Source organism: Protopterus annectens, chromosome 17.part0 (assembly GCF_019279795.1).
Source record: "Protopterus annectens isolate FY-2018-M chromosome 17.part0, PAN1.0, whole genome shotgun sequence".
Lineage (NCBI taxonomy): Eukaryota > Metazoa > Chordata > Ceratodontiformes > Protopteridae > Protopterus > Protopterus annectens.
The window spans coordinates 589,022,724-589,035,196 of record NC_056751.1 but is presented as its reverse complement, the minus strand read 5'-3'; the positions used below and the strand labels follow the sequence as shown (position 1 = coordinate 589,035,196).

Below are 12,473 nucleotides of genomic sequence, written 5' to 3'. Positions count from 1 at the left end.
CATGATAATTGGCACGCCTATTTTCAGTTGCAGTACGTGCGGTGGCATCCCTGGCAGATCGAGTTAATTCAAAAATTCTGTTGGATAATTAACCGCTTCATCTGCTTCCACAACAGTGTCGACGGACTTGTATGTGACTGCCTGGCTTTGAATGTTAGACTGAATAATATTGTTAAGTTCCTAGACGTCTTTGTTCTTGGCCGCATGAATAGCTCGTTCAGTCAGCTAATCATGATTCATATAATTGGTTTGAATACTGAGAAATACTGTTTCAACCAATTCTTCTTTTGACATCACTAAATTGTACAAGTTATGAGGCAATGAAATTCGTCCTGAGGTCAAATCAACCGACACCTTTCCGTTCCCAATTTCCAGCAATTGATGTGAGAATATCTCAGCTGATCGATGGTTTTGCAGGTGGACATGCATATTTGTAGTTAATTTTAATGTCTTTACGTGTCGCCACAAAGTAGATTATTTCAGGCAAGCATTTATTTCGTCCGCTGGTATCAATCGAGGAGAACGAAGCAGATCTGAAGCTGCAGAACATGATTGCCATGCTCGCAACTGTGCATCCTCAAGTCTGGCTGCACATCACTCTGCTGCTTCCTCGGCACGTATTTGAGCCACTCTTTGTCTGTTTTGCTCATTCGCTGATGCCCGTTCTTACTCAGTTTGATTTGCAATTACTCGTTGCATTGCTTCCACTCCGCGAGTACGACGACCTAAGTTTGATCTTCTGCGAGGCATTATTTGGATGAACTAAAGCAGATCGATTGCACTGAAAAAGAAGTAAGAAAGTTATAAGAAAAACATATAAAATTGCATATTTGTATACAAATATATAGAATCCATAGTAGGTATATAAAAACACGCGCGTATTCAAATGCAACGTGTGACATCTATATAATAGTAGGTATATAAAAACACGCACGTATTCGAATGCAACATAGTGTGAAAATTTCAAAGCAATCGGTGAAGAACTTTCGGAGATTTAAGATTTTGAACAAACGAACATTTACATTTTTATTTATATAGATATATATATATATATATATATATATATATATATCTATATAAAACATATATATATATATATATATATATATATATATCTATATAAAACATATATATATATCTATATATATATATACATATATCTATATAAAACATATATATATATATATATACATATATATATATATATATATATATATAAAACATATATATATATATATATCTATATATAGCTATAGATATATAGATATAGATATAGATATATGTATATATGGATTCATTTCAGAAGCTCGAAATACTGAAATCTCAAATTTCAGTATCTCGAGCCCAAGAAGTTCAATCCACGAAACAATGAAAAGTAAAAACAGCGAAATTCAAAACCTTGAATACCGGAAGTTTTGAATTTTGCAGTTTTACTACATACACACACACACACACACACACACACACACACACACACACACACACACACACACCATCCACTGCACAGACACACACAATCACTCTACTACATGAAAGCAGGGGGGAAGCTCCCCTGCACCCCAACACCCCCCATACTTAAATATTCTCTCTCCGAGGTTGCACTACATACAAACACACACAAAACACCACCACACAAGCTACTTTCTCTTCGCACACACACAGCACAGCAACAAAATACACTAACACAAACCACAGCCCCTAACCAAACCCCTTAACATGCACATACACTTTCTTGAATACATGACCATAGTGGAACTTTAGAAGTGCGAAATTCAAAACCTCTGGTATTCAAGGTTTTGAATTTCGCACTTCTAAACTTTTGCTATTATGTGGATTCAGCTTCTTGGGCTCGAAATACTGAAATTCGACATTTCAGCATTTTGAGCTTCTGAAGGGAACCCGTATATATAGATATATACATATATATATATATATATATATATATATATATATATATATACATATTTTTGTGTGTGTGTGTGTGTGTGTGTGTGTGTGTGTGTGTGTGTGTGTGTGTGTGTGTGTGGATATATTTATATATATATATATATATATATATATATATATATATATATATATGTATATATATATATATATATATATATATATATATATGTGTGTTCCTGGCCCCTTACTTTTCAATATATTCATCATCAACGTTCATCACTCTTTCTCCAATTCTACACTAACCCAGTATGCAGATGATTCGACAATCATCTGCTCAGCTAACACCCCTTCTGACCTTCTACAGACAACACAGTCACCTTTCTCAAATTCTGAAACCAGGATGCAAAACAATCACCTAGCGCTTAATGCCAATAAAACCAAATTAATGATTTTTTCCCCATTTAAACACTTCCCCATTGATAAAACTCCTTCAAGATCATAAGCCAGAATAACAGCCCCATTGAAATTCTCCCTCATACCAAACTGCTTGGCATCATTATTGACGAATATCTAAAATTCGATATCCACATCCAAATTAACATCAAAATATAACACCAAAAATTAGGACTCCCCTAAAGGCATAACCATTATCTTACCCCCTCCACCAGAAAGACCCTTGCCTCCATATAACTTCTCCCTTCCCTAATGTATGGCGCTCCTCTGTTCGTGAATCTTCAGCTTGGCCTTCAAACTAAATTAGAAGCCAGCTTCAATAAAATCTACAAATCCAGCACCAACTCTAGAAACTCATCCCATCACTGCATCTCCCTCCACTCACTGCAATGGCTCGAGCTTCCCAACTATCTGAACTTTTTCAAACTCAGCACTGCCCATAAGCCTATATTTAACCCATCCTCCTGTCCCACTCTCTCCACCTCCTTAACCCCCTATATTCCTAATTGCTCATTTAGGTCAGAAAATCAGAACCTGCTCAAAATCTACAAACCTTTTATGGCCACCTAGACACTCTCTGCTATCCTGCTCCTTAGCTAAACTATGGAACTCTCTTCCTCCCTCCCTTAGAAATACTCATAACCACTCTAACTTTAAATCCCTCCTCTAATCCTATCAATGCCCCTGCTCCTTCCCCACATAGAACCTTCCTATATCAAAACCCACCTTCTAACTATGTGCATCATCTCTGCCTCACATAATTTGCCCTTCTACTCCTGCTTAACCTCCAGATTTTGTTAATAGTTTATTTCCAGCAATTTCTCATCCTCAGTTGTAATTCACTGTTAATGATCCTTAGATTGTACTGTTGCTGGATTTTTACTACTATTATTGTGGAATGTAAAATTTCAATTGTAATTCACTGTTTATGACTCTTAGACAGTACAGTTGCTAGATTTTATTATTATTATTATTGTAGAATGTAGATTTTTTTTACTGTAGAATGCTGCATAAAGCTGTATGACTTATTTGCTTTGTATGTGTATATGCTAATATGTTTGTCATTGTTATTGGATCTTTTCTCCCCGGGCCTTCACTGAAAACGGACACTTTTTTCCCACTCATCAAGGTGAAATAAATAAATAAATAATGAATAAAATAAATAAAATTTGATTGAATTTATTTCAGGTAGATATCTAGTACTGAAACAGCAAAATACCAATCAACTACAGTGCAAACTTCCTCATTTACGTATCTGTCAACTTCCATCCTCTATTTTGAAAACATGCTGGGTACATTTAAAGTATGTGACTATTTAAATACTTGTTACTGTTGCAATTACTGACTACATCTTATGTAACTGTTAATATTCTGTACATTTCAATATCTTTTTTATGTAATTTGCTGTGTTCGCCTTTAGCGTGGTCTTCTCTGAAGAGTTTCGTCAAACAATTAACAAAGCCAGTACATAAAACATTCCCTTAATTTTGTCTTTTATTTTTCTCTCTTCTCTCTTCGTGCTTGTACACCTTGAAAGTTAATCTCATAATAATATAACAATGAAGTTACAAGATAATTAGCTTTTTAATGTCTTTTTATTATTATTGCTTGTTTAACAAGACTGTTTCTCTCCCACAGAGCCGAATGCCGTTGGCCATGTCAAAGTAGAAAAAGATCTGACAAACCTGACCCTTTCATGGAGTCTTAATGATCTCAACGCAAATACTTACAACTATAAACTCATTTCCAGTGATGCTAATGTGTCTAGAATTATCAATTCTACTACAGCAACTAGCGGTGAAGTTGTGGATAATCTAAGACCAGGAACCAACTACAAATTTATTCTGACTACTCTTACAGCCGATAATACCAGCAGTACAGAGTATTCATTCAATGCAACAACCAGTAAGTTTTTATATTCCACATGCCAAAATCTAAAATTCTGTGTGAACTTTATCCACAGATCTCATTTACTGACTCCTAATAAAATAATTTGAAGTTCTGAATGCTGGAATAGCATGTTCTTTCCTGCTTCTGGTGTTTGTTCTCCACTGTGTAGTAAATATCTTCACATTTACTGACTGTGTTTTGTATGGACAGCAGGAGGTTGCATTCTTCCAGTGTAGTACTGTTTGGTTAATATAAACTTATCTGGATTTCGTATGGGATGGTAAAAATTAAGATTTTCAAATGCTTTTTTTTTTTTTAAATCTGACTGTTAAAATTTAAATTCATTCTTTTCAGAACGCTCAGATTCCCAAACAGTTTACATATGGGAATGCCAGGCCAAAAATTCTGATAGATATCTTCCTGAATCAGTGTGATTCTGAAAGAAGGCTTGTGTAAAATGGTATTGAAAATGTATGCAGACTTCCATTAGCAGTATGTGAAATCCAGGAAATGCTTCAGTAGTGCAAATATCTTTAGGATGGAAGCAAAAACAACAGCTTTATGCCCACATTCAGCTTTTAGGTGCCCAAGCACAGAGACAAGCAGATATATATCAGCCTAAACAATTTTTAGTTTAAAGGAAAACCACCCTATTCGGTGCTTAAAAGGATATAGAAATGCATTGTGTCCCTACACCGATTGTGTTGTAGCAAAATCACCCATGATTTCATGAAAACTTACATGTGTGTGTGTGTGTGTGTGTGTGTGTGTGTGTGTGTGTGTGTGTGTTTATGTGTGTGTGTGTCTGTATGTATAGCTACATATATATATATATATATATATATATATATATATATATATATATATTTATAGATATAGATATATAGATATAGATATATAGATATATGTATATATGGATTCACTTCAGAAGCTCAAAATACTGAAATCTCAAATTTCAGTATCTCGAGCCCAAGAAGTTCAATCCACAAAACAACGAAAAGTAAAATCCGTGAAATTCAAATCCTCGAATACCGGAAGTTTTGAATTTCGCGTTTTTACTACAGATACACACAGACACACACAATCACTCTAGTACATGAAAGCAGGGGGGGGGAGCTCCCCTGCACCCCCCAAACCCCCCCTACTTAAATACTCTCACTCCGAGGTCGCACTACATGCAAACACACACAAAACACCACCACACAAGCTACTTTCTCTTCGCACACACACATCACAGCAACAAAACACACTGACACACACCACAGCCCCTACCCAAACCCCTTAACACGTACACACACACTTACCTGAATACATGATCATAGCAGAAATTTAGAAGCATGAAATTCAAAACCTCCAGTATTCAAGGTTTTGAAATTCACACTTCTAAACTTTTGTTGTTATGTGGATTCGGGTTCTGGGGCACGAAATACTGAAATTCGACATTTCAGTATTTCGAGCTTCTGAAGGGAACCCGTATATATATATATAAATATATATATATATATATATATATATATATATATGTATATATTTGTGTGTGTGTGTGTGTGTGTGTGTGCCACCAACGTTCATCATTCTTTCTCCAATTCTGCACTAACTCAGCATGCAGATGATTCGACCTTCTACAGATAACACAGTCAGCTTTTTCAAATACTGAAACCAGGATGCAAAACAATCACCTAGCGCTTAATGCCAATAAAACCAAATCAATGATTTTTTTCCCCATCTAAACACTCCCCCATTGATAAAACTCCTTTAAGTTCATAAGCCAGAATAACAGCTCCATTGAATTTGTCCCTCATACCAAACTGCTCGGCATCATTATTGATGAACATCTAAAATTCGATATCCACATCCAAATTAACATCAAAATAAAACACCAAAAATTAGGACTCCTATACAGGCATAACCACTATCTTACCCCCTCCACCAGAAAGACCCTTGCCTCCATATACCTTCTCCCCTCCCTAATGTATGGCGCTCCTCTGTTCTTGAATCTTCAGCTCGGCCTTCAAACTAAATTAGATGCCTGCTACAAGAAAATCTGCAAATCTGCCACCATCTCTAGGAACTCATCCCATCACTGCATCTCTCTCCACTCACTCCAACGGCTCGAGCTTCCCAAATATCTGAAATTCCTCAAACTCAGCACTGCCCATAAGCCTATATTAAACGCATCCTCCTGTCCCTCTCTCTCCACCTCCTTAATTCACTATATTCCTAATTGCTCACATAGGTCAGAAAATCAGAACCTGCTCAAAATCTACAAACCTTTATGGCCACCTGGACACTCTCTGCTATCCTGCTCCTTTGGTAAACTACGGAACTCTCTTCCTCCCTCCCTTAGAAATACTCATAACCACTCTAACTTTAAATCCCTGCTCTAATCCTATCAATGCCCCTGCTCCTTCCCCACATAGGACCTTCCTATATCAAAACCCACCTTCAACTATGTGCATCATCTCTGCCTCACATCATTTGCCCTTCTACTCCTGCTTAACCTCCAGATTTTGTTAATAGTTTATTTCCAGCAATTTCTCATCCTCAGTTGTAATTCACAGTTAATGATCCTTAGATTGTACTGTTGCTAGATTTTTACTACTATTATTGTGGAATGTAAAATTTTAATTGTAATTCACTGTTAATGACTCTGTACAGTTGCTTGATTTTATTATTATTATTGTAGAATGTAGATTTTTTTTACTGTAGAATGCTGCATAAAGCTGTATGACTTATTTGCTTTGTATGTGTATATGCTAATATGTTTGTCATTGTTATTGGATCTTTTCTCCCCGGGCCTTCACTGAAAACGGACACTTTTTTCCCACTCATCAAGGTGAAATAAATAAATAAATAATGAATAAAATAAATAAAATTTGATTGAATTTATTTCAGGTAGATATCTAGTACTGAAACAGCAAAATACCAATCAACTACAGTGCAAACTTCCTCATTTACATATCTGTCAACTTCCATCCTCTATTTTGAAAACATGCTGGATACATTTAAAGTATGTGACTATTTAAATACTTGTTACTGTTGCAATTACTGACTACATCTTATGTAACTGTTAATATTCTGTACATTTCAATATCTTTTTTATGTAATTTGCTGTGTTCGCCTTTAGCGTGGTCTTCTCTGAAGAGTTTTGTCAAACAATTAACAAAGCCAGTACATAAAACATTCCCTTAATTTTGTCTTTTATTTTTCTCTCTTCTCTCTTCGTGCTTGTACACCTTGAAAGTTAATCTCATAATAATATAACAATGAAGTTACAAGATAATTAGCTTTTTAATGTCTTTTTATTATTATTGCTTGTTTAACAAGACTGTTTCTCTTCCACAGTGCCGAATGCCGTTGGCCATGTCAAAGTAGAAAAAGATCTAACAAACCTGACCCTTTCATGGAGTCTTAATGATCTCAACGCAAATACTTACAACTATAAACTCATTTCCAGTGATGCTAATGTGTCTAGAATTATCAATTCTACTACAGCAACTAGCGGTGAAGTTGTGGATAATCTAAGACCAGGAACCAACTACAAATTTATTCTGACTACTCTTACAGCCGATAATACCAGCAGTACAGAGTATTCATTCAATGCAACAACCAGTAAGTTTTTATATTCCACATGCCAAAATTTAAAATTCTGTGTGAACATTATCCACAGATCTCATTTACTGACTCCTAATAAAATAATTTGAAGTTCTGAATGCTGGAATAGCATGTTCTTTCCTGCTTCTGGTGTTTGTTCTCCACTGTGTACTAAATATCTTCACATTTCCTGACTGTGGTTTGTATGGACCGCAGGAGGTTGCATTCTTCCAGTGTAGTACTGTTTGGTTAATATAAACTTATCTGGATTTCGTATGAGATGGTAAAAAACGTATGATTTTCAAATGCTTTTTTTTTAAAATCTGGCTGTTAAATTTAAATTAATTATTTTCAGAATGCTCAGATTCCAAAACAGTATACATGTGGGAATGCAATGCCAAAGCTTCTGATAGATATCTTCCTGAATCAGTGTGATTATGAAAGAAGGCTTGTGTAAAAAGGTATTGAAAATGTATGCAGACTTCTATTAGCAGTATGTGCAATCCAGGAAATGTTTCAGTTCTGTAAATATCTTTAGGATGGAAGCAAAAACAACAGCTTTATTCCCACTTTCAGCTTTTAGGTGCCCAAGCACAGAGACAAGCAGATATATTTCAGCCTAAGCAATTTTTAGTTTAAAGGAAAACCATCCTATTCGGTGCTTAAAAAGATATAGAAATGCAATGTGTCCCTACACCCATTCTGTTGTAGCAAAATCACCAGAAAGCAAAGCTGTATTATTTCATGATTTCATGAAAATGTACAAGTGTGTGTGTGTGTGTGTGTGTGTGTGTGTGTGTGTGTGTGTGTGCGTGTGTGTGTTTGTGTGTGTATGTATAGCTATATATATATATATATATATATATATATATATATATATATATATATATATATATCTATATGGATTCACTTCAGAAGCTCGAATTACCAAAATCTCGAACTGCAAATAACCGAAACCAAAAGATTGAGTTTTGGAAACTCGAACTTCTGAAGCGAAACCAACGAATAAAAACCCCCCCACAAACCTCGCTTTTGCAGGGGGGCTTCGCCCCCCTGTGCCCCCCACCCCCCCTACTTAAATATACCAACTCCAAGATCGCGCTACAGTGGGGATATGGGAAATCTCCCGTCTTGCGCTGTATGCGGAAGCGCAAAATGGGAGATTTCTCATTTCCTGTCAACACCACAAAACAAATAAAACATTACGTACACATAGAGCGTACAACAATACTTGCCTCTGTGTGCACGTAACATATTAAGGTAATTAAACTCTTATTTTTGAACACTACACATATTCGATTTACTGCGATCATATGGTCTCGACCATGTGAAATTCGAGATTTCAGTCATTCGATTATGTGAAGTGTTTCCATATATATATATATATATATATATATATATGTTCTTGGCCCTTACTTTAACATATATTCATCACCAACATTCATCACTCTTTCTCCAGTTCTACATTAACCCAGTATGCAGATGATTCAACAATCATCTGCTCAGCTAACACCCCTTTTGACCTTCTACAGATAACACAGTCAGCTTTCTCAAATACTGAAACCTGGATGCAAAACAATCACCTAGCGCTTAATGCCAATAAAACCAAGTTAATGATTTTTCCCCATCTAAACACTCCACCATTGATAAAACTCCTTCAAGATCATAAGCCAGAATAACAGCTCCATTGAAATTGTCCCTCATATCAAACTGCTCGGCATCATTATTGACGAACATCTAAAATTCGATATCCACATCCAAATTAACATCAAAATAAAACACCAAAAATTAGGACTCCTATATAGGCATAACCATTATCTTACCTCCTCCACCAGAAAGACCCTTGCCTCCATATACCTTCTCCCCTCCCTAATGTATGGCACTCCTCTGTTCTTGAATCTTCAGCTCAGCCTTCAAACTAAATTAAAAGCCTGCTTTAAAAAAATCTACAAATCCACCACTAACTGTAGGAACTCATCCCATCACTGCATCTCCCTCCACTCACTGCAATGGCTCGAGCTTCCCAACTATCTGAACTTCCTCAAACTCAGCACTGCCCATAAGCCTATATTTAACCCATCCTCCTGCCCCTCTCTCTCTCTCCACCTCCTTAACCCCCTATATTCCTAATTGCTCACTTAGGTCAGAAAATCAGAACCTGCTCAACATCTACAAACCTTTATGGCCACCTGGGCACACTCTGCTATCCTGCACCTTAGCTAAAGTATGGAACTCTCTTCCTCCCTCCCTTAGAAATACTCATAACCACTCTAACTTTAAATCCCTCCTCTAATCCTATCAATGCCCCTGCTCCTTCCCCACATATAACCTTCCTATATCAAAACCCACCTTCTAACTATGTGCATCATCTCTGCCTCACATAATTTGCCCTTCTACTCCTGCTTAACCTCCAGATTTTGTTAATAGTTTATTTCCAGCAATTTCTCATCCTCAGTTGTAATTCACTGTTAATGATCCTTAGATTGTACTGTTGCTGGATTTTTACTACTATTATTGTGGAATGTAAAATTTCAATTGTAATTCACTGTTTATGACTCTTAGACAGTACAGTTGCTAGATTTTATTATTATTGTAGAATGTAGATTTTTTTTACTGTAGAATGCTGCATAAAGCTGTATGACTTATTTGCTTTGTATGTGTATATGCTAATATGTTTGTCATTGTTATTGGATCTTTTCTCCCCGGGCCTTCACTGAAAACGGACACTTTTTTCCCACTCATCAAGGTGAAATAAATAAATAAATAATGAATAAAATAAATAAAATTTGATTGAATTTATTTCAGGTAGATATCTAGTACTGAAACAGCAAAATACCAATCAACTACAGTGCAAACTTCCTCATTTACGTATCTGTCAACTTCCATCCTCTATTTTGAAAACATGCTGGATACATTTAAAGTATGTGACTATTTAAATACTTGTTACTGTTGCAATTACTGACTACATCTTATGTAACTGTTAATATTCTGTACATTTCAGTATCTTTTTTATGTAATTTGCTGTGTTCGCCTTTAGCGTGGTCTTCTCTGAAGAGTTTTGTCAAACAATTAACAAAGCCAGTACATAAAACATTCCCTTAATTTTGTCTTTTATTTTTCTCTCTTCTCTCTTCGTGCTTGTACACCTTGAAAGTTAATCTCATAATAATATAACAATGAAGTTACAAGATAATTAGCTTTTTAATGTCTTTTTATTATTATTGCTTGTTTAACAAGACTGTTTCTCTCCCACAGAGCCGAATGCCGTTGGCCATGTCAAAGTAGAAAAAGATCTGACAAACCTGACCCTTTCATGGAGTCTTAATGATCTCAACGCAAATACTTACAACTATAAACTCATTTCCAGTGATGCTAATGTGTCTAGAATTATCAATTCTACTACAGCAACGAGCGGTGAAGTTGTGGATAATCTAAGACCAGGAACCAACTACAAATTTATTCTGACTACTCTTACAGCCGATAATACCAGCAGTACAGAGTATTCATTCAATGCAACAACCAGTAAGTTTTTATATTCCACATGCCAAAATCTAAAATTCTGTGTGAACTTTATCCACAGATCTCATTTACTGACTCCTAATAAAATAATTTGAAGTTCTGAATGCTGGAATAGCATGATGTTCTTCGTTCCACATTGCTGCAGTCCTTACTATTGGGTAGTCCGCTGTCCAGTCGGCCCGAATACCAGAGTATATGGCTGACGTCGGTCAGGGCGCATTAGACTGACGTCAGTACGTCAGGGTACTAATGCGCATGACCGACGTCATATCCCCAGTCTTTTTTGCCGCATGGTCCGATGCAGAAGCAGTTTTGCGAGTGCAGGTTGGCGTTCTGAAATATTTCCGAAACCGGAGTTTCAGACCGAATCAGAGTTGGCTAAGTACCCCGTTGGGGAACATTTTGGTTTTTCTTGCCTCAGTATTTAACCGGATGTCAGAAAAGTGAATAACTGTATTTCTTGTGGGAAACAGATACCTCATAGGGATTACCATACCTTGTGTATACCTTGTTTAGGGCCTGAGCACGACGTTGTTGGATGCCGCTCTTGTGCTAGGTTTAACAAACGCACTATTAAGAGGAGGTTAGACTGTGCCAGGTTAGTGTTTGGGAAGCGTTGCAATTATAAAATGCCGTCGGATGCTCCGGCCGCTTCGTCAAGAAGCGCAAGGACAAAACAGCGAAGCCTAGGGTTGATGAACCGGCAGTCCCGGACGTCGGTTCTTTAGAAGGCTCAGTGGAGCCAGAGGTTTTGCCAGGAGTTTCTATGGAGTCTCAGGCAGAAACTTTACTGTTACAGGATGTGCCTTCTCAGGAGGTAGGCCAGGCTGAGGGGCTTCTCAGGTAACTGTTCTTCCCTCTCTTCCCAAGGTAGTTAGAGCCTCTCCTTCTGTTGCCAAAACTTCTTTGAGAGGTAGGCCAAGTTCAGCTTCAGTGGGGCTTCTCCTAGCATTTGGGTTCTGTACCTAAGAAACATATGCTTAAAATGGCAGAAGATTTGATTACTATGATTAGAGGTTCTATGCCCCTCCTGATAAGAGGCCTAGGGTGGAACCGAGTTTGATAGTTTTGAACAGTGTTCAGAGGCTTCTGAGTCTTCTGCGGAAGATTTGCAGGAGTATCCTCCTTAT

The 12,473-nt window shown here is 36.7% G+C and overlaps 1 protein-coding gene across 1 annotated transcript in view; it reads left to right on the top strand.

Annotated features, from left to right (window-relative positions):
- PTPRH (protein tyrosine phosphatase receptor type H) overlaps window positions 1-12,473 on the top strand; it is a 722,562-nt gene that overhangs the window by 196,162 nt on the left and 513,927 nt on the right. The window contains exons 4-6 of the mRNA XM_044059212.1: window positions 3,979-4,245; window positions 7,576-7,842; window positions 11,080-11,346. Of these exons, the coding sequence (XP_043915147.1) occupies window positions 3,979-4,245; window positions 7,576-7,842; window positions 11,080-11,346 (801 nt within the window). The remainder of the gene's footprint in view (window positions 1-3,978; window positions 4,246-7,575; window positions 7,843-11,079; window positions 11,347-12,473) is intronic.